Raw genomic sequence first — 24483 nt, 5'->3', positions numbered from 1 at the left:
TTAAAGTGAGCCGGAACGGCATGGTACTGGGTTCCGTCAGTTCCATTTTGGAGGCGGAACGGTTCCGCCTCTGTCCACTTACCTTGCCCCGCCGGTATGCATAATCCCTTCTCCCACAAAGCCATGCCCTAACTTTTTACAGGAGTGTGTGGGATAGGTCATAAATGTAAAGAGCTTGCAGGGTACGCCAAACATCTGCATATCTCCCAATGTGCAGGCGGTGCACAAACTTCCATAGACAACACTACGGTATGTGGCTGTTTCCAGGATCTTCCAGCCTTCTGCAGGATTGTACAGTACTACAAGTCTGTATGGGAGGAAATAGCCATGAACAATACATTCCCACTGGAGGCCACAGCTGCATGCTATTATATCTAGCTCTGCAATCCTTCCTGTATTGGCTTATTAATGTCAATGTTTAGGTTGACTTGTCAACCCTTTCTTTATCACAACTGTGATTATACAGCATGATTCTTAATAAATGTCTTTGAATAGTTTATTTTGTCAGTAGATTTCGTTTGTGTCAGAATACCATCTTTACGAGCCATACTGCCAAATGCCAACTTGTCCTGTAGACTTGTAATTTCATCCCAGAGTCTTAGGAACACGAGCTTACATCCTACTCAGCCTCACATTTATTAATCTGCTACATTCATAAGCCATTGTCCTACTTACCATGTGACCTCGCCATTCGCTGCAAAGAAAAGCAATTGAATGTTGAAAAAGGGATGAACTCAATAGAATATGGCTCATTGCCCTTTTCTTTTGTGCAGAACCGTGACAATTTTTTTGCTCTATAAACTTAAAAATGAAGCAATATTGTAAAGGTCACGTGGATCTGTATTAGTAATAGTAGTGTAGTAATAATAGTAGCTGTAGTAGCAGTGGCAGCAGTAGTAGTAGTAGTAGTAGTAGTAGTAGTAGTAGTAGTAGTAGTAGTAGTAGTAAAAATAGTAGTAGTTGTAGTAGAATTTTTTCTTAAAAATTACAAATATTTTCTGATTTAAAATTTAAGATATTTTATTGGGGCAGGATAGATGTAAATAATAAAGGTTTAGTTTGTAATCTATAATAAATATTAACAGTTTTACAATAAACTCCAATTAAAATTGTTTTCTAGTTTGAGCCCATTACAATGCAATGTCCATTGTTTAGATTAGTATAGTGCAGTCGTTTATCCAACATTATATTTCCACTTCTTCATCCCATTGTGAGTGCCACCATTGATGCACATTGACATTTATTAAAGATAAGTGCATGATTATTTCAGCAAAGGACAGCTCTAGCAGTGAGAACTGACCATGGTGGGTGTGTGTACACGTATTGTGTAATGCTCACGTGATAAGCGAGTGGCCAAACCTCAGAAAACAGCATTTTGCCTGCAATTTTAGTTCCGATGCATCCCATTCCCTATGCGAGTAATGCTGTGTGGATAATATTTGCAGTATCACTGGGGCAGGAGGACTGTGTATCACAAATTGTCACAAATTTTTAAATCCACCGGTGACCTGGAAAACATAAAGTATGTGGGGTCCTCGGGAACAGGTTTGGGATCCTGTGCTCTAGTTTATAGCAGGCACAGGATTCATTATGATGGAGGGATTCAGGAATTTTCTTGCCAACTATATTAATATAATAGATTTTTCTGTCTGTGTATTCTCCAAGAATGACATCACAGAATCCCTTGCTGCATATCTTGTATGGATGACCTCTAATAAGAACAAGTATGTAAGCTGGAGTTATAGCTTAGTAAAGGGAGTTCTCAAACTTGGTCCTAAGGACAGCACAGTTCACATTTTCCACCCGGCAGGTGCACAGGTGCACTGATTACTCATTGACACATTTTAAAAGATCCACAGGTGGAGCTAATTATTTCACTTGTAATTCTGTGAGACCTGCAACACATGCACTGTGTGGGGACCTGATGACCGAGTTTGAGATCCTGTGGCTTAGTATGTCTAGCTGAATCTATGCTATAAAACAACTTATTAATGGTAAGTTAAGGGTGGCGATTGGGCACGTTGCGTGCGTCTAACAAAAATTTTCATGGAATACATACATGTCCATCTTCTGTAGGATAATAATATGAAAAATGACAGTGAGAGTGTGTGACAACCTTTCATTATAAGACAACATAAAAATATAAAATGATACATATTGTCCAGCATATTGCAATACGTCTTGTTTTATTAATGAATAAATAACTGGATTACGGGAAGTCCGCTGACCTTCTTATTCAAAGTTCAAATTGTCAGTCAAGAAAAAAAAAAAAAAAGCATTACTGCACGGTAGATCCTCTGATAAATCCCATCACATTGTGTAAGAGAGGTAATGTCTCATGTTAACAGCGTTCTACAATTTGCCAGAAAACCCACATGGGACAAACTGATCACAGCTTCACAATCTAACACAGATAGAAAATGCAGCTTGAGCTCTTGCCTGTATTCAAAGAGATCTCTACAAGCCATAATCTGCAGCAGGTCAAACAAATGCTGTATATTGTCGCAGATTTAGAGGCATATCCTTACAGGGTGATTTAGATCTTGTCTAGATTTATAGGTCTTTTAACCCTAGAACAAATACATCATCAAGTTTCTTTGGGGTATTTTATTACCCCCTGTATGTGTTCTAGGGTAATGATAAATACTATATTACTTGTGTAGGTAATGATTTAGGATGCTGGAACCAGCAATACAAGCTCCATGGAGTTAATGTTGTACTGTATTTCCAAACTACACAAAAAAACTGTATAAACTAATTCATTGCTTGACAATAGTGACCTATGCAGGGTTAATATGTAGCTTATTAGTGTGTTACCAATGTGGCATGTTACTTTGTGCATACATCTGACATTATGTGATTTCCAGTGGTCAGTAGATAAATAATAACTAGGGCCAGGGATGAGGATTCCCAGACAAATTTGTATTTTTTTTTAAAAAGCGGCAATCATTTACTGTAAAAGACAAAACCATGCCTTGTAAAATGATTGCTGCTTTAAAAAAATGTCCGAATCCGGCTGGAAGCCTGCTCCACAGGCCAGCCAGCACATCATTACATCCAGCCTCTTGTGTCTCATGGAGGAACTACAAACATATTGGGAGTTATCAACCACAGTCTCCTGCATGAGGCTATATATATATATATATATATATATATATATATATATATATATATATATATATACACTATATATATATATATATATATATATATATATATAGTTAACTGTCTGACCCTATGCTTGTAGTAAAGTGTTAATACTACATACCAGCATACTTACCTACTTTGTAGTCAGCGGCACTTAAGTCCAGAGGGTGGGGCCATACTGTTATGTCATCAGATCTCACCCCCAAGGGGGAACTGTCCATGATTCGTGGGACTGTGGGTAGGAGGTGGAGCTAAATGATTTAATTCCCATCTTTTAACCCTGCTTCTTGGCATTTGCACTGGGTTTTCCCTGCTTTTATCACCATCATCATCTTGCCTACATCACTAGGAACCGGTCAGGAAGTGGGAGAGAGCTACCTACCCTTCCGAGGTTGCGTGAGACTACCCTAATAATTGGGAGCCTCCTGCAGCTTCCAGGAGGGTAGGCAAGTATGCATGCTTTACCAGTGTATGTAGAATTTCAGATATGTACAAGAGATACAACCCTTAAGTCTTTATATTAGTGGGAGAGTTCAGTACTATTTTAGTGCAGCAAATAAACGAATACATTGCTTGTTAGAGACATAACCAAGAAGGAATGTTAATTTAAATAGAAACTTGTTGCAATCCTGTAATGCAAAAGTCATTCACTTCAACAGTAATTTAATCCGATGCAGAGATCACATCCAACAATCCTTCAAAGGCAGCACACACAAACAGAATATAGAATGCTCCCTCCGGAGTTTATTATTCTAGGACCGCAGGAAGGTACAATAAGCTTTATGTACTGGGGGTGTGGCCAAACACCATCCCCAATAAGGGGCTACACACCACTCACGGATAGAGCTGCTCGCTGTCTCCTGCAGCGATGGAATAAATATATTCCTACAGAAGCATTCTTCCCTCTGTTTATGTGTACAACCTTTATATGCCTTTGATATACACTATGCATAACCAGGCTAAAAATAAATGCGCACGGTAATACCCAGCATTGCTAGTTTTTTGAGGAAGTAGTTACCAATAGGTTTGTTGACATCTCTTTTATGTGCTTGCCACGAATGATCCTTGATGTGCCTTTATCGCATTATGAGATATTTAAGTTATCAGTATGTCCCTAACATCTGAAAATGTCAGATTAACAGCGCTAAAAGCCTTGGTTCGCTCAGACAGAAATGTGCATCCCGGCATCTCTTTCCAAGTCTGTAAAGATGAAAGACCTTGACTCCAACACCTTATCGGCCCGCAAATTCTGTCCCTTCAAGTCCGTTTGCCTCTTCATTAAATTAAGACAGGCCTTCACACTGTTTCCATCTGCACTGGCTGCGACAAGGCCGAGATAAGGACATAATGTTTTCCCTTATTTTCTAAGGATCTGTCTAAAATAAGAACACTCCTTTTCTTATTATTATTATCAGCGTCTGGTATATAGATTAACTGAATGACGCCCCAAGATGCTGTTAGCCTGGAGTGAGAAGAGATTATTTTTAATATCAAGCATCTGACAGACATATCTTTAACAAAGCAGACGGGGAAACACGGGGAGTTTGGTTGAAATATCTACAATCCAAGGAGAATGGAACAGAGAGAATATGATGAGCAAGACGATCCTGTCACATACAAATATATATGGAGAAGACATGAAAGTTATATAAAATATAAGTTGTGTTGCATTTCATTAGCTCTATAAAAGGCATGGAAAACTCAATTAGCGAGGGCTCTGATGATACAAGCTGTTCCCCTCTTGTTTTGTGCTGGTAAACACTGTTACAGCTCAGATAATGACATCCTGAGAACACAGTTACAATTTGTACACACAGAGTAGCCTTATGGTGACGCTAATAATGATAAAGCTGCTTTAATGTACAGTAGGGTACCCTACTTGTTCCTTTCCACATAATGATGCCGGTTTGAGGAGTATGTCTTACTGGCTTTCGTAGTGCGCATGCTCCAGAGGTGGGCTACAGCAGAGTCCAAAATTAAAATAAGAGAGAAACACCAACTGCCAGTGAGTCAGTTTAGAATGACAGTTGGTGGCAGTTGCTGTGCCCCCCTCCCTCTGGAGCCTACCCTGGGTGTACTGCAAATGTGCATTACATATTTTTTGCTGTGCACACAAATCAGAACATTAGTGGTGGCTGCTGATTGTGGTCTAAAGCACAAATGATGCATTGCACGGGGGGATGAAGAGGGGGCGGTTAACACATATAAACATACAGTATATGCAAAGTTGTATGTAATATATAGAAACATAGAAACATAGAATTTGACGGCAGATAAGAACCACTTGGCCCATCTAGTTTGCCCCTTTTTTTTAAACATGTTACCTCAAACCATATTTGATCCTTATTTTTATGTAGGGATATCAATATGCTTATCCCAAGCATGTTTAAATTGTACTACTGTATTTGCCTCTACCACCTCTATGTGCTGTCTGCCTTTACCCCGGAGATCACAGCTGCACAGGAGACTCAGCATTTTGATTTACTTCTCTTTCCTTTATAAGCCCACTCCCTGACTCCTGAGAAACTAGTAAATGGTAGTCTGGGTGCGGGTTTTTATAGGAAGGAGAAGTGAACTGAAATCTGGGTCCCAGGTGCAGCAGAGTTAACAATCCCTGGGGTAAGGCAACCAGCTTATACTGTATATATTACATACAACAATGCATATATGTTTATATGCATTTACCACGCATCACGTAAATTGTGTTCTGCACTGCAGCCCATGGGAAGCAGCTGCTACTGATGAACATACACCCAATTTCGGTCTAACTTTGCATCAGTTCTATAGTGTGGGCAGCCAGGGTGTGGCACTACATTGCCTGGCCACATGGCGAAATTTCAGTACATGGAGAGTTGTTGTTACTGATCCATTGACTCTTGAAATCTTATCTTGTGCTGACCCACAAACATGCTTAGAAGAGTGGAGTTGGAACCTTGGGAGTAACTGGGGGCCTCTTTCAGAATTTGATGCAAATGTCCCCACCTCCTTCGACTTTGTACTCAGTGGCTGTGTGAAAATATGAAAATACGTAAAAGCCAAATGAGACATATCTAGGAAACAGTGCCACATGCCCCCATTTCCTGGAACACTGCCTGTCGCTACCCCTAAATGTCTGCAGTCTGTCAATCAGGCCTTGGCTAATGGGTCATTGCAACTGATGAAGCAATGCCATCAAGAAACATGTGGACTGTAAGTCCAGTGCAGTCCAATTGCAACCATATTGGGACTGTATCTGTATGTGAATGAGGCCTTAGGTCAGCATCAACTGGTCCCTCTCTTTTTCCCTTGACCTTTGCAAACCATAGTCTCCCAACCACCATTCATTGGATGTAAGTCTGCCACTGTAGGCAGCCATTTTGTATACTGAGCCAATATACATGAAAATAAATCGTATTAATTAATTACATACTCACTGATGTACCCATTGCAGTGGTTTAGTACAAAATTGTCTGCTCCTATAAGCAAACTCGAGACTTACCTGTTTACTCAAGCATTAGACTAATATCAGTTGTTAAGCTTGTTTTCTATTTTGTGCTGAAAGGCGAAGGAAAAGCACTTTAAACCCTATTAGGATAAAAGTGCTATATAAATAACTATTATTATTATTATTATTAGTATAGATGATCGGTACATTTCAGTGCTGATTCAGCATTAATTATAATAATTAATTGTCCCTTTAGTGTTTTCACATTTGCAAAATTAAGTTATGTAATTTACTTTCTTTGGATTCCGATCTGTTATCATTACAAGATATGAAAAATAAATAGCTTTAATTATACCTCTTTCAACAAAACTACTTACGTTAAACTCACCTTTCACCAAAATTTCCTATCAGAAGTATACAGGGTCACGTACAAGGGCTCTCTGTTGAACTTAACATATTTAATGTAAAACATATTTTATATATCTAATAAATAATAATGTACACTAGGACTTTGCTTTTAATTGCTATTTCTCTATATTAATATTGGTACTTATGTAGTATCTGGGCTTCCGATTTAGAAATCGGATCGGATCGCATCACATCGCATGGGGACACAGAATACTTTTTAAGAAATATGCGTTCGCTCGCCACGCTTCGGGCTCGGTGGCTCGCTGCGCTCCCCACGCTATATAAAATCAACTCTATGCCCACTTGGATAGTGGGGAAATGAACAGGACCTTCTTAACATTGAATCCTATGCAAAATCGCATCGAATCGCATCTGATTGTATGCCTTAAGGTAAGGCATACAATCACAAAATCGGACGCCCAGATACTACATAAGTACCATAATATCACTTCTCTTGTGTTTTTTGATGGAAATATTTAATAGTGTTTATCTCACATATTGATGGGTAGTCAGAGAGAGATCTAGTTACTGCTCCCATTGGGCCAGATGTATCAAGCTTCAAAAAGTGATAATGTAATGAGTGATTAAAAACAAGTCAATCATCTTCTACCTGTCATGTTACAAGCTGGGTTTAAAAAATGACAGGTAGGAGCTGATTGGCTGGTTGTTTATCACTCTCCGCTTTATCACTTTTTGAAGCATGATACATCTGGCACTTTATCTTAGCCACTCTTATTGGAAAATCAAAAGTCTTTATTGTAGGTTACAATCAGATCCACATAACCCATGTTCCCAAGTTAGAAACTCTGAACCCAAATTGTGAAACACTGTATTATTTTGTGCATACTCTTTGTTTATTAAAATCACCTTACAACTCTTTATTGCTGTGTAACAAAAATTTTCTAAAAAAAATGTATGCAATAAAAAAAAAAAAAAAATCGCCTTACAACAATGACCAGGTTTTAATAGCTGTCCGTAACTCACATTGCTGGGTCCTCAGATTATTAATAGATGTCTACAGTGTTTAGTACACACATCATTCCCAACTGGAACATTATTATAAATCTGATCACTGAGGGACACCAGACCTGCTGACTAAGCGAGAACTGCATACTATGGATATCTCACAAAGTGCACTGAATTCAGTTTTCAATGTAATCAATATGCTCTGTAAACACAATACTTCCGTTCATCTTATCAGATCACCTATCTATCCACATTCATCAATCATCCTATCTTTTACTGTCTCCATTTTCTAATATAGCTGCTATTTTTCCAGCAAGGAATCATGATCCCCGTCATCCTGTTTTCTACTCGTCCCTCTCTCTCTCTCTCTCTCTCACTCTCTCTCTTCTCCACACTACTGACCTTATATCTCTTTCTTTTGGATCCATTAATGGTCCCCTGAGATCCTTCCTAGACTTTCATGTATCTTGAATGGGACCTAATGGGTTTTTAGCACCTTTCTTTGAATTAAAAGCTTTTACCAACTGGAAAGGTGAAGACGTAAACCTCCATTAAATGGGAATAAACACAAGAGACCAAAGAATCCCCAAACACCACTTTTGTGTCTTCTCATTTATACATTCAACACTTTTAAGATGGTAAGCCCCAGAGCAATGCAGATTGCATCAACCTTCAACCTGACAGCATATACTGTACAGTACATTACACAATCCTCTCTTCTGCCCTTGCACATCTATGATATATACTGTATGTATTATACTTCTGGAATGGACTAGATGCTGCACTTGTGTTTTCAGGTATAAATATGAAAGCTTTTTGGAGCTGGCAGCAGAAACATTCATTTCGCTGATACAATTATAATCACCAGCTGGATACTTTCCATTGGACTGTGAAATTGTAATCTTATATAACCATTATACTGACAACTGGCAATTATCACTGATCAGAGGCCTAACTCGACATTTCTGGTCTTTGATGCATTTGACGCATTGTAAACTCCCAAATTCAACTCAAATCCAACACAAAGTGATACATTTTCATAAATAGCAGCATAAAGTTGTAATGTTGTAATGTTGAATGTTGCAAACACTCTACAATGTCCCATAATAAAAGAGCTTGACCTAAAAAGATGGTGAACTTTTACCAGCAGTGGTTCCTACTTATGTTTGGTAGGGGGCTGCTGTTATCCCTGTGCCTGTGCATGGGAGACAGTCGCCAGCCCCAGATCCCGGCACCTGTGCAATGGATCCAGCAGGTGCCGGGAAGATGCATGCATAATCACTTTGTTAAGACAGCTCTCGAACAATCCACCAGCTTCTAAGGACTGCACTAACTGCAGCCATATAATTCAGACTGAGCTGCATGAAAGGTAGGCAGTGGCTTCCTACAGGAAGCCAGCTCATCTATTTATCATGGCCCAGACTAGCAGTCTAGGAGGGAGGTAACACTTCCAAGTGGGACGGGCTTTTGTGTCTGTGACTGACAGGTAGAACTTCCAATTGAAAGTCACTGCTAGCCACAACTAAGCCAGTACAGTCAAAGAAAACCAGACAGGCTACATCTGGCTTCACTGCCACTGCCACTGAGTGGTGGGTGGGTGGTTGGAATAAGCCACCACTGATTACCTTGAGTAACTAGCATCACCTCCATAAGCAGACATGTCTTTAACTACAGTAAATATTTCCTGCAGGCATTTTATCTCAATTCTCAGCTTGGATGTGTTTATATTTATGTGATATCTCCCATTCATTGCAAACTTAAGGTAATGCCACAAAATGTACAATTAATTTATGTGTGGGAGTTCTATTTCAGTTGAGATGTTGCTATGGGCAACCAATCAGTATCTCCTTATTTATTTATTACGTTCTAGAAGACACTAGATAGAATCTGATTGGTTGCTTATAGCAACATCCCATCTGAAATACAACTGCCATCTTAGTATATTTCCCACTTTGATTTTCTAACTATAAATTATTATGTCATTTTTTTTCCATTCTATTTTTAGTTATTTAATGCCATTGGAATTAAAGGCCACCTTCTGCTCAGATGCCTTGACATTCTATTGTAGAATTAGCTGGTATTATCCAGAATATATTATTCCATCATAGACTATGACTAATTCAAAATCTGTGACAATTATACTTCTATAAATACTTATACTGTCATGTTACAAAACATGGCTGACCACCTCTCACCGTCTTCCTCACGTAGTGAATTATGGTTCAATAATATTGCCTCCCTACTAAAATGCTATATGGAGCTGAGCTACAGTATAACAAACCAGTTACATGCAGCAAAGGGTTCTAGAACATGTGGCTTGTGTATAATGTACATGTTGGTTTGCCACACTAGATGAGTAAATCATAAAGTTTTTTTGTTTGTTTTTTCAATAGAATCTAATTTAATATTTTCTTATATAGAAGAATCTGGAGCCAGAACATTCTGTAAGCCCTACAGACTGAGTAGATGATGCTCTCAGTCATAGATACAGTATATAGAACAAAAAGTAGATAGTTTCACAGTGGGATGTTTGTTGATTGCCTGTCACTTGCTAAACCTGCAAGATTTACTGGTTCCCATAAAAGAAAACTGTTATCCAGCTGTCAGATGATCTAATCCTGTAATTACACAGTCTACCCAATGCCACTGTATAAAACCACTCAAGTGTGGACTTGAGAAAACTGTGAAAAGTGCAGTCAGCAAAGCTTCTTCTTGGCTGCAGACATCTAAACCAGGACAACTAAGGAGCAGTTACTTTTGGGAAACAGTTGTGAGAACGATACCTGTTAGGACAATAGATGAAGCACCTCGCGGTTAACAACATTAAAGTGTTTTCGCAAATCACCATGATTTTAAAAAGACTAGAAAGGACACTCTTTGAGGACAATATATTTCTGTTATCATATCATTGTCCTGGTTTACAAGAGGTGTTTGTCCTTTTTATATGGACATTGAAGCTGGGATAATAATGGACCATTAGAACAGTTTCTGCTGCTGCTCCTAAAGGGGTGTTAGATAGAAACATAGCTTAAATAAAATTCTGCCAGGTTTAGCCTATTGATTTTATCATGTACTGAGCAATTCAATGCTACAAAGGATTTTATTATTGTAGAGAAGATGGGGCATGCGGTTGATTGTATTTTGCTCCTGGCATAGCACACAGTTTTGTATCGTAATATGCTCTGTCTTTTTATAGCTTGCAGCTGGAGGGATCGGAGGTCCTCCTTGGACCTGAGGTCACCTGTGGACCACTTGATATGACCTTCTCTACTCCTGTGGCCTTAACCATCCCACACTGCTCTGAAGTCAGCTGCGAGCACTGGAATGTCCGACTCAAAAGAAGATCACAGCAGGGCAAATGGGAGGTAAGTGACCTACAGTATACTGATGCTATACCTACCTTGCAAAACATTGATACACAGAACAAAGTGCTTTCAAAATAAACCACTAAAATGAAAACTGATGATTTAATTCAACTCTTTATGTAAATTATAAAGATATTACAAGACATTGGAGTAGATGTATGAAGCAGTGATAAGGGAGGAGAAGTGAGCCAGAGAAGAAGTGGACCATGGCAACCAATCAGATGCACAGCATATTTTTAGAGTATGCAAATTATAGATGTTACTTCTGTGCTGATTGGTTGCCGTGGGCACCTTTTCCACTGGTTAACTTCTCCTCCCTTATCACTACTTCATACATCTACCCCATTGAGTGGGTTTGTGGCCAATCTAAAATACTTCGGATTCTACTGGGAGAGCATGGGCTGTGCAAGCTGAGATGAAGGCAGTTGGACAAGGGCAACAGTTTGGCTAAACTGCTTGAAGGGGTTGGGTAAAAACATTTATGTTAAGGAGAACCTAAACTGGTATTTGGTTGGACTTTTATGCAACATTTTTACTACTTGAACATCAGCCAGAGGAGTAACTCTATGAGGCAGTGGAGTTATCTGCTGCCGGGCTGCTGCTCCCAGGTGGGGCACCTCTCCTTCCTTGAATCAGTTAATTGAATGCTGTTGATATAATTTTTGTGGTTGACTCCCCCTCCTAGTGGGACAATAGACATCACACTCTACACACTATACACACATACAGTATGCAGTATTTCTATAGTTTGATGGCACCAATATTTACAGTATCTTGCCTCCGGGCAACAGGGACGAACTTTTGCCACTGTATGTATGTTACCACTGCAATTTATGTGTTTTGCTTGTATGGGGGGTATTCAATGTCTGTCGAGTTTTGTGAAATCGCGAGTTTTTATGTTATCTCGCCCAGAATCCTTAGGTTTCTCGTCCTCGATTATTCAATCTGCATTTTTTCTCGATTTTTTTATTGTCCCGTTTTTCATATTTTTTCGATTTGGTCGACTGTCGAGGGCACAAAAGCTCGCATTATCGAGCATTTTGTCCACACATTTTCGTCGACTTTTCTCGTAACCTATGCAATCTTTTCTGTTTTTGGTTTTCTCGACGTCAGTTTCACCAGTTCTCGTCTTGCAAGTCTCGCCAGGCTTGTGTGGCGTGATTTTAATATTATGTATTTATTTTGGTCCGTATAACAGATTTGTGATATATACCTATATGTAATAGTCTACTATTGTTATCTATTTTGTGAACTACTTGTTAAGAGTGTCTAAAATCATTTTAGGAAGGGGTCATAACTTTATTCTTGCTGGCTTCTTCCGCAGCAAAATGCAAGCAATATTTCTGCTACACCCACGTACAGCATACACTTCCTCCTCAAACTCGCTCGCTCACACGTGGCGAGCAGCACAGGGACTTATATAGAAGATGTCGAGGCGGGAAACGGGAAAAAGTGACGCCCACAACTCGCAACATTGTTACAACCTCGACGGGAGTGGTCTCGCTTGATTGGCACATTGAATACCCGAGATCTCGCTTCGTCGAGCAAATATAATCTGTCGAGCAAAACGAAAAAGTAAAATACTCGCCGAGGAAAATAAAATCGACACAGATTGAATATCCCTATGTCTGAATCAGGTTCTTATGTCTAGTAAATGACCCTAGTGATTCAGAATTGATAATACATTAACTGAGCTATAACATTGATTACATGGTATACTGTACTTACAAGCCGAAGACACTTGTTTTATTGATTGTGTGCCTTTAAAGGCGATTCCTTTGTATTACTGTATATCTTTTACATACTATACTATATTTCTTTGTTATCACCCTGCTTCTTTCTGTTCAATGTCTCTGTTCTCTTGCAGGAGGTGATGTCCACAGATGATGAAACCACCTCCTTTTACTGCCTGTTGGATCCCTTTGCTTGTCATATATTAATGGACAGCTTTGGTACTTATGCTTTAGTGGGAGAACCTCTCACAGACTGTGCAGTGAAGGAGCTCAAGGTAGCTGTGTTTGGCTGTATGTCCTGCAACTCCCTGGATTACAACCTTAGGGTTTACTGTGTGGACAACACCCCATGTGCATTCCAGGTAAGAAGGTCTTCAATCCTAAAAAAAATATATATTTGTAAATTAATTTACGGTATATTATTTTTGAAATCATAACTAGATTATATAATAAAAATATCCCCATATGTTATGTTTCTTTTAGTAACTAGAATGCTAGCCTTAAACATTTGCATTTTGGTATAGGGTGGAGACATTTTGTATGGTGAACCAAAGATCAAAGGTATTCCATTACTAAAAACCTGTGACATAATTACAACATGAGACAAAATATGCTGACACTTTGTTATTAATAAATAATAGTTTTTTTTTTACTGGAGTTCGTTTATGACGTTTGACTGCAACATTCCATAGTCCTGCCATTAATAGAGCTTAATAGCATTTAAACAATCATTTAATACAATGCACAATACACAATTCACCTCGCAAAATGTCCAAATCTAATAAGTTACAGTTACATAAGCACAATTCAAAAAATAAATAATAATAATAATAATAATAATAATAATAATGACAGTGCCATCTACATCCCCAAATCCTCAACCATACCTAGTACAAGACAGGTGTGGTATGACTGCCTGATAGGGGGGATCCCAATGGTCAGTATCCCAATGTCAGAATCCCCACATCAGAATCCTGACTGCCAGTGCACCAACAGGGGGATGAGTGCAAAAAAGCCCCTTGCCACAGATTCTATTCTCCATCTATGGGGGTCGTGGACCACTACAAGGGAGAATAGCCCCTATCAGTTGGGATCCCCCTGTCGGAGCACCAGCAGTCTGGATTCCAACGTCGGGATACTCACCGTCGGGATCCTCCCTGCCGGGCAGTCATCCGGCACCCGTAAAGCCATAATAGAGTGGTTACTTCAGATAACAAAGTAACACAAGTAAATCCTGCTTTGGTGCTTGCTCTATTGTAGTGGTGAATGAGGCATTTTTACTATGCATGCACGTATTTTGGGCTGTGGGGCTCAGATGCTGTCCTAAAGTTTTAATGGGTAATAAGTTTGATAAATGGGAATTTACTTCCATTGTTTGTTTGTGCTATAGCCACGTTTATTTACTAAGTGGTGGCTTGGAAACACTGGCACTTCCCAAAGTTTTTAGGCACAAAAACTAAAAGGACAATATCATAAATTTTCAGGACTTTTTACTACTTCCCTACTCTCCAGCAAGTTGTGGGAGACTTCCAGTTTTCCCACAGAAGAGTGAACGGATCTTCCACATCCCAACCACTTCCTAGTGAAGCAGATACGATGAAGAGTTTACACAGGGAATCATGGTGCCAAACATAGTGGATGGGTGTAAATTATGTGAATGTGTGTCTAGCTCCTCCCAGCAGACCCATAAATCCCACCATTTTGGGGGTGAGGCCTAGTGATGTGACAGTATGGCCACACACCCTTAAGTGCCAAAGCAGTATCTCCACTAGGCTTCACCTGGAGAGGAGACCTTAAAACTAGGCAACTATGGATGTTCTAGCAGTATTTACTATAGATATTTATCAAGAGGCACAAGCTATTCACTAACTGTTAGCCAAGCCTCTAAGCCTTGGCCCCTACCACTGCATTTCCCCCATGGGCCCCTCATGCCCCAGTCTGACACTGTACAGCTATGAACACCCTTAATATCTCTTTGCAAAAATTGTGCTCTGAAAAACTGAAATCCCATTTCTGCACTGTTCCGCAAACCAATGTTCACAGCTGGTCCAAAGCTTCACAAATGACCTTCTATGTGATGGTAATAGGTATATGTTGGTTGCTTCTCCAATGACGCTACTTTTCTCATTTCCTTTCATGGAAGATCTGTGTATTATTTACTGCAGGGAAATAAAACCCATGCATTAAAAGTAAGCACAAAGAAATATTCATGGAGGGAAAGACATCCTCATAGTGATATACCCTCTAAAAACGACAATTGACTGTGCAGCAGGATAATCAGAGATGGTACGGAGAGCACAGACTGTGAAAGAGAAGAGGGAACACATTCTCAGCTTGCAAATTGCGCTCATTTTAATCGGAGACAAAAGGACAAAGTTTCAGTCTCATCAGGTTGATCGTATAAAGGGCAAATCAAAGCAGTTTCTCTGCCTGTGTTCTTATAATAAAATGAGAGTGTCAAACACAGCAATTGCTCACTTTCCCAGAATGATCTATGCTTCTGATGTGCTGTGTCCTTATTTCAGGAAGACTGTGCTTCTGTGCTGCAGATCCAGCCCTGCGCTGCAGTACATTTTATATATATATATATATATATATATATATATATATATATATATATATATATATATATATATATATATATATATATACAGCTTCTATGGTATCCAGCTTCTATGGTATCCAGACTCTAGTGCCGCATATATATATATATATATATATATATACATCGTGGGTCTGGCACTCCTAATGATATAGACAATAGCCCGGGTGCCTTCACAGGGTGAATAACATACAGCTTCTATGGTGCGGCACTCCTGGTATAAATCACGATACTGACCAAATGGATATCACAACGTTTCAGTTCTTTACTGAACTTTTTTCAAGTGAACACTTGAAAAAAGTTCAGTAAAGAACTGAAACGTTGTGATATCCATTTGGTCAGTATCGTGATTTATACCAGGAGTGCCGCACCATAGAAGCTGTATGTTATTCACCCTGTGAAGGCACCCGGGCTATTGTCTATATCATTAGGAGTGCCAGACCCACGATGTATATATATATATATATATATATATATATATATATATATATATATATATATATATGCGGCACTAGAGTCTGGATGAACATAATGTATTACAGCTGCCTTTGTCCCCAAAATAGCATCAGCTCTAAGGGATAAATATCTGGAAACTACTGAATCTATCTACAGTTTAACCACACAGCGATTCCATTGCACAGACGTACTGTAGGTAGAAAATCAGAAAGAAGGTTAATTATGCTTATAGGTGGAATATAATTCTTTGTGATGTCTGAAAAGTGGTGTCAGGATAGTTGGGATGCTGTCAGTTCATAACCGTCAACATCTTCAGTGCTCCCTCTCACTTCATAGATGGGTGTGGGAAAATTAGCAATTATCATAATCTTGGGCACCGAATCAGACCTGTTCGCTCTGCTGCAAATTAGCAGAATGCGATTATCGGACGATCACGCAGTACACTGTAACGCCAGTGAAGGCTAGCCTTTGCTGGTGATTGACACCCTGTGGCCATTTGGTGCAGTAACCATGCGGTAACCTGAACAGAGTCATAGCCATGGGTGGGATTTCCCTTGGGCAGGGTGGCCTTTACCTGCTTGCGGTGCTTTAAACAATAGCAGCACAGAGAGCAGCTCTGAATCAGGCCCATTGTTGTGGCACAATTAATCTCCCACACTACCTTAACCCTTTCAGGTCCAATGTCTAGTCGGGCTCAACAGCCCTAGTGCTAGTAGCAGATGCAATGGTGAGCCACTTCAAAATAAGAACATTAACATCGTTCAATGTAGACCATTAAAATTACAATTAATCTAAACATTTAAACCAGACTGTTTGAATTGCAAAAAAATAAAATATATATTTTAACTCCAAAAGGTTAAGGGCGGGAGATATTACCAATTAACATACATCGCCGCCCCTCGCCACCTCCCCCCCCCCGCCGCGATGCTAGCGCATATGTACCAACATATGCAGCTAGTATCCCGGTGTGGTGATGGAGGCCCCCCGCAATACCTGTGATGTTGTGTGCATGGGGTCTCCATCACCTCCTGGGCTCTGCGGCCGTACCTGGTGTCCCCCCCTTCTCCTTGCAGCTGGAAGGAGATCCCCGGCTGTGACATGCTGCTGGTCGAGGAGGAGCAGCACAGTGGGGGGGGGGGGGGGTAGGAGTCTGCGGCGGATGGCGGCGATAGAAGCCCATAGGCTTCTATAGGGTATCGCCACCCAAAGGTGGCTATACCCTGCCCTGCGATGAAGCGGCGGCCGGGTATTAGCACATTTGAAAATGCAGTAAAACAGGGGTTTAGTACATCCCACCCTAAATGTTTATTTTTTAAGTATTTTTTTTATTATGACTTGAAACAGATCAGGCTCTTACAAATAAGTTATTTCATGTACAATTAATATTTTTTACACACCATTCAGTGATCTGGTATTCTCAATGATGCAAAGATACTTTATGTAAGAAACCATTGCCTGCAACTAAGCAATAATAAAATGATAGCATTAAAAACCATACGTACAGCGAACAGCAAATTCTGAATTGCAGAAAATGAAGGCTAGCAAACGGAATTCTATTGGCTAGTGGAGTGACAAAGTTTTAATAATAAGTAGGAAGCTTTACAGAATAATCTGTAGTCAATGTTGAAACCAGGATGAGTCTGATGTATTGTGGAAGTAGGTGGTCATTGAAATATATGCTTGGAGGAATTCTTGCCTGCTTGTCTCCTTCTGCAGTGTTTAATTAAAAAAGGTACCTAAAGGTGAATCAGCCGAGTTGCACATTATTATAATACACTGTCAAAAAGCTGTGTCTGGTCCCGGGGGCCCTTAGTGTTTTTAGCATGCTGATCGCATCAGTGAACTCTTTGCATATGATTGATGCATTGAGAAGGTCCAGTTTCCCCGGGCACACCATATTGAGCCAGGAGTCACAGACAACCAAGCCACTGGCACAAGCCATCAACCGAGACAGATATTATATTTCGGGGTCGTTGGAATTAAGTTTGTATGCAGATGAGATATTCTTTCATGTTTAACTCAGCACTTAATTAATTTTACTTTATTTTGATAACCACCCATCTTACTACCCGGTAGTAAGAAGTAAGTAAGAAGCAATGCTCCTAAACATTGCAAGGTTTCTTCTGGTGCCAGGTATACTTTCCCCGTTGGGTTATCTACCTTTACCATGACTATGGCTCTTTTTGTAATCATTAATGCCTAAAATTATTTGCAAAGTTCCAGAGGTATTTGTCCCTTTAGTACAATTTATGGCTTGGCCATGTATCACAATTAAGATCATTACCCCACATTTGTATATTATTATAGGTTTTGTTTACATCAATGTCTAAGGGAGGATCGACGATTTCATGTTGCTCAACAGCATATCGCCAGATGGGATTCAATGTCCCACCTGCCAATCGTCAAAAAGGGGGCGTGTCCACGTAAACGGCCATGGATTGTCGCGATTCGACTGTGATCGCAACAATTCACAGACATTATCGCAAAGCAGGCCCAGCAGCTTTTAAAGTTGGGCCCGTTCTGTCAATCTGCCTCTTCAATGCTGTTGGACAAGACAGCATTGAATAGGTGCCGGCCGCTATTTTCCCCATCGGAAATAGCGGCAGGGAATGAATACCCCTAAGACTTTTATAGAGACATTTTCCTTTTTTTTCAAACTTAACTGTAAAAGGTCCTGGATGATGCTACTGTATGCATTAATTGTGCAAACTACAAGTCTCAGTTATCCAGACATCAATGGCGTGCCACATGTACCCGATGTGCCCTCCATCCCGCCTTCAGATAACTCACGTTACCGTTCCTTTATATTGAGTTGATATGATACCCAAAACTGAAATTATAATTTGCTCTTTGGGAGTCGAACCTACAAGTACAATTTCAACATTTAAATCCCTACAGTACAGTACAGTATGTGATAATTCCCCATAGCCAAATCTGTCATTTCTCTTTTATACTCTCCCTTTGGGCCTGATGTATCAAGCTTCACAAAGTGAGAAAATGGAGAGTGATAAATAACCAGCCAATCATTTCCTACCTGTCATGCTACAGGCTGGGTTTGAAAAATAACAGGTAGGAGCTGATTGGTTGCTGGTTTTTCACTTTCAATTTTATCACTTTTTGAAGCTTGATACATCTGGCCCTTTGTGGGGGTCTTGGAAGTAAATTTTAATCTACCCCCATCTTGAAACAAAATATTTGAGGCAACGTGGCATCTTTTCTGATACATTTAACTTGATGGCAACTATGCTCAATGTATTTTAGAAGCTGCAGTAATCAGGAAAAATACATACACTGCAGTTTGTGGTGGTATTGTCTTATAGCGGAGGTTCTTGGTGTGCGAGTACAATTAAGTTGCCATTCGGTCAAACTTACAGAATGAGATAGTTAAAAAATGTCTACACCTGGCGGAAAATTAACTTACAGATATAACCACGCTCATCGTTGCTGTGTCATTCGCCATGTGCGACTCCTGTGGCAATTGGCACAATCTCGTCTCCACACGAGTGCATCTAATTCGCTCCCAATGCACGTACCAAAGCACCGAGTGGCGATATCAGAGCGTAGCAATTCTGCGGAGCCAGTACGAATGTCGTGTGAAAAACAAGCATGAATGACAGAATCACCACAACGATGAGTGCGGCTACATATGTACATAGCAAGATGTCTAAGCCTTGAAAAGTGGAAAAATGGAGAGTGATAAAGTACCAGCCAACCAGCTCCTAACTGTCATTTTGCAAACACCGCCTGTAACAGCGTGGAGCTGATTGATACTTTATCCATTCAACACATTTGGCCAATGGTTTATTATGAACTACTCCTGGTTGCTAGCTGCTAAAGCGCCAGGCAATGGCTCAAACCCAATTTACCTTTAACAATGATTCCAAACAAACTAGATGAAATTCTGATTAATTAGAAATAAATGGAAGTGCAAACGGAGGAAATGGCAGCTTTTCACTCAGCCAAGACCTTTGAAACCAATTAAAATCCTAAGATGTAAAGCCACAACTACAGAACGTAGAGAAAAGAGTTCTTCAGAAGGTAATGACTTTGACTACTCCAATAGGCGTTACATGGGTGGTGGACTGAGGGTGGCAGCCTTGCTTTTATCTTCTTTAGTTATATTATTTACTTTTCTGGGATATTGATATCAGATAAGTCCTCGCCGAGCCACATAGCTTATATCACAGCTTTTATTTATGTTAGGTTCATTTCTTCATAACTAGTTGATGCTTCTTAGAATAATATTGAGATTGCCCAATTAAACAATATGGCCTGTTTTTTTCCCCTTCTCATTTTAACTCCTCTCGACCTGTATCCCCCTGTGTGCGTATTATAGACCAACATTGAATGATTTCTCTCCCTTTCGGAAATCAGTCAGTTTAAACCGGGGGGGGGGGGGGGGGGCTGACGTCATTCCGACATCTATCACCCAACCCCGGCAGGCATCGACCCGGCCACGTTGATAGGGGAACACCCAGCGTTTTCATGGGGACACCCATAAAACGCTGGGCATTACCTTGATGCTGCCCCCTGCGCGCCCCCTCCCTCCCCTACACATGCGAATGCCTCAAGAGTTTGTATAGTGGTGGTGGTGGGGGGAGAGTGCATAAAGCGCATACACAGTTGCTAAACATTGGAAAGGAGGCTAATTTGTGCTTTATAGAGAATAAATCGCAATTACCCCCTCAGTACTTACTGTGTCTTTGACATCCATACCAAACATGCCAAATTCTGCAGAACAATCCTGATTCACATACAACTGGCATATGGGGGGCAGAGCTTCATCAGATGCGGCCATGGTTGGATGTATAAGGGTGTGTTGGTGTGAAATGAAGTTGACATTTCTGTTGATCAGGTGCCAACCTTAATTTGCACTGGTACTGCATGACGGATGTCAGGAAGCATCACCAATCTGGAGTGTACACCAGTTTTCAGAGTGCATATTGCCTTTATCTCACTGCTCATGCCCCAGAAATAAAACACGCATATGTGGCTGGGCTCGGCTATCCCATGACAATCACTATTTGCAACTCCCGGGGCAATTGGCGTAATCCCATTGCCACCTGCGTGGTGATCTAATTAGCTCCTACGGCTCATAGAAATGCATTGACCGGCCATATCGCAGCTTGGTGACTCCGAGCCTCGGGTGCAAATTAGGCGTATCAAACGGGAGCGAGCGGTGGTGATTGGGGATAGGTGAGCGCAGGTACATCTGTGCACAACTATAGTCGATATTGTCATGTGCATTCCCGCTGTTTCTAAAATTCCACTTTGGTAAGACCACATTGCACTCCAGTTACTGCAGATCTAAAATGTGCTGGAGTTCTAGCGATGGGAAAGATGCGCCCTAGCTGATATCTAAATACATTTATTTACATCCTTTGCATTGCAACATGGTTTGTCCGTGTACCTCCCCAGTTATTTTTGCTTTGTTCCCAACTCTGAATGAGCCCCATTTTCTGAAATCAATCAATCAATCAATCATTATGCAATTTCCCATAAGAAAGCACCAAAATCAACACAAAGTGCAATTCAACTAAATACATCATCAGAATACAAAGATGCAAGTGAAAAAAACAAAAGCTATTCTTAGTGAATTACCCCCTGAAAATAAAAATACTGTGTTCCCTTATAATGTTTTCTGTGCATTGTATAATGTACCCTGTTACCGTATAGATAAGAGATCCAACCCCGCTACAGCTGAATTTTCACGAGATTTCATCTATTTTTCTATTTCAACACTTGACAGCCAGACTATCAGCGGAGCTGGCACACAGAATACCCCCTGCCCTCCTAAATATACTGACCTACCATTGTTAGAAATTTCTATTCTCTAACTCAAAGGGCGGCTCGGAGCCATTTAATGGTTATTAGGATGTATTTTTCACCAGTGCAAAATTGCTGCCAGCTGACTGAGCAAGATTCCAGCTGTAGCGAAATACTCGCTCCTGGGGGAATGACAAGGGTATGATTGCTAAAGGGACAGCTGAGCGGCTTTTGTACGAGCGTGTTTCCTGCTCCTATTGTCATTGAAAAAGGCAACTTTCTTCATCCATTAATATGCATGTTGCTGTTTATTCATTATTTCAGCAAACTTGTGTTATGAAGCTACTGGAAGTCCAGCAGATTGGTCTGACCCTCCTTTATAGAGAACAGCACATGGCAGATACAGACTTAAAGAACTTGCAGATGTGCTTTGTCTTCAGGCTCCAAATTGCAGCAGCCATAAATGAAAATAAGCCACATCTGTTTTACTGCACATTTGCCCCGCGTTATTCCAAGTGGGCATGCAATAATTATATTATTCATTCATTTTTAGTTATAAATGGAGGCATTGGCGGAACTTGTGAGTGGTGGGCCCAGGTGCAAATGGATCATTTGGGCCAGCACCAGTGGGTGGCAAGGGTACAAAATGCTGGTCTGGGCAGCAGTGGGCCCCTTATTCCTTGAGGGGCCCCGGGGCAATTCATCAGATTCTACTTTTTATTTATTTATCACCTTCTAGGAAATAATAAATAGAATGTGATTGGTTGCTATGGGCAACATCCCATTTTTTAGTAGAACTCGAACAGTTTTAGTAAATTAACCCCGAACAGTCTATTATAGTCACTATTCAGCAGGAGTCACTAAGTGATAATCAGTGTGTTCATGGTGCTAGGACTTGAAGTGAAGTTAATAAAGTTTTTTTTATGTGTGTGTGTAATAAATATCATACTATGCGTGTATTATTATAATTTATTTATAAACTAACCTGGTGTAGTATGTCGAAAGCAAGGTATATACTAAGCTATTATGCACTAATATAGACTTACAGTGCTTCCTGTTTATTCTGCCACATTTAGTACACTGCTCTTACTTACACAGTTTATCCTCCCATCATAACCCTGCAGGTAACTGGATTGGACCAGGGGTGCAGCCAGAACTTTGTGGGCCCCATACCAGACATCTCTCTGCAGCATTTTTATTTTTATGCCCCATAACATTACTTGCCTGGCCTCACACTAGCTAATATTAGTTTGCTACTATCAGGGGTGTAAATAGACCTTTGTGGACCCCATAGCAAATTTTAAAATTGCCTCCCACCCAATTCCTGTCTCTACCAGTGCACATCACACCTTGCGCGGCCACCATTAGTGCGAACAGTAAATATGTGCCCATCCAATAGATATTTTAAAAATAAAGAATGTACACGTTCTAAAAAAAGATGTGTGGCCTCACTTCAAAGGGTAATGCCCCTCACACATTATGCGACACACCGCAAAGCCCATTATACATTATGCGACACACCACAAAGCCCATTACACATTATGCGACACACCACAAAGCCCATTACACATTATGCGACACCACAATGCCCCTCACACATTATGTGACACACCTCAAAGCCATTATGTGACACACCATAAAGCCCATTACACATTATGTGTTTAAATAGATTTAAAAATCCAATGTTGTGATCTCAATCACTTTTGATCATGATTTCTTATCAGGGGACCCCATATAGTGTTGATTTATTAGGACAATCATCTGCAAAATGGATAATTGTATTAATATATATGTGTGGGGGCCTTTAGTTTTCATTTTTAAATCTAGAATTAACCCTAATTGTCCCATTCCACAACAGCACATACAGCATTTGTGTGTAGCATATATATATATATATATATATATACATATATATATATATATATATATATACATATATATAGCAATGTAAGTCAGTGATCGAGGTGGGACAGGTAATAATCTTTGTAAGCTCTGGAACTTGATTTAGCGATTATACTATGGCTGGAGGAATATCTCTGATGTGTGTTTCTGTTATTATAATTATGCTGGCATTTTATTACAGCTAATAGACACCCAGAGTAAAATGTGGCCAGGCCTGACAGTAATAGCATTATTCTTTTATCTTTATATCCATTTTATGATCATCTTAATATAGCTTGCCAAGGGAGATGACATTATTCACATTGCCACTCAGCCACCTTATAAAACACTGAGGTTCCATCCTCTTATCGATTTCTCCTTTCCTGTTGTAGGAAGTGCTTTCCGATGAGCGGCATCAAGGTGGACAGCTGTTGGAAGAACCAAAGTTGCTTCATTTCAAGGGTAATACATTCAGCATCCAGATTTCTGTTCTCGACATCCCTCCCTTCCTATGGAGGATCAAACCATTTACTGCATGTCAGGTACGAGAACCATTCCTCTTTCCTGCTCTCTGTCTGCTGCAGACATGGTGACCTACTAGACCTGGTTTTCCTTGCTTTGTTTTTTGTTTTACTTAATACACATTGTTTAATACCTAATGGATTTAGGGCTTCTGAAATGGAATCAGGTGAACAACAATAATGATTCTTAAACACTCTATTGTCTAATTGTGTG

At 40.1% G+C, this 24483-nt stretch overlaps 1 protein-coding gene across 2 annotated transcripts in view; it reads left to right on the top strand.

The window, feature by feature from the left end:
* The window catches only part of UNC5D (unc-5 netrin receptor D), a 525831-nt gene that overhangs the window by 459313 nt on the left and 42035 nt on the right, over positions 1-24483 (top strand). For both annotated transcript variants that reach the window (XM_083184486.1, XM_083184487.1), the window contains 3 exons: positions 11142-11310; positions 13178-13405; positions 24141-24290. In XM_083184486.1, the coding sequence (XP_083040612.1) occupies positions 11142-11310; positions 13178-13405; positions 24141-24290 (547 nt within the window). The remainder of the gene's footprint in view (positions 1-11141; positions 11311-13177; positions 13406-24140; positions 24291-24483) is intronic.

The sequence above is a fragment of the Crinia signifera genome, chromosome 4 (genome assembly GCF_055691185.1).
Source record: "Crinia signifera chromosome 4, ASM5569118v1, whole genome shotgun sequence".
NCBI classification, from domain to species: domain Eukaryota; kingdom Metazoa; phylum Chordata; class Amphibia; order Anura; family Myobatrachidae; genus Crinia; species Crinia signifera.
The sequence above is the reverse complement of the archived record's forward strand: the minus strand, read 5'-3'. Positions and strand labels throughout refer to the sequence as shown.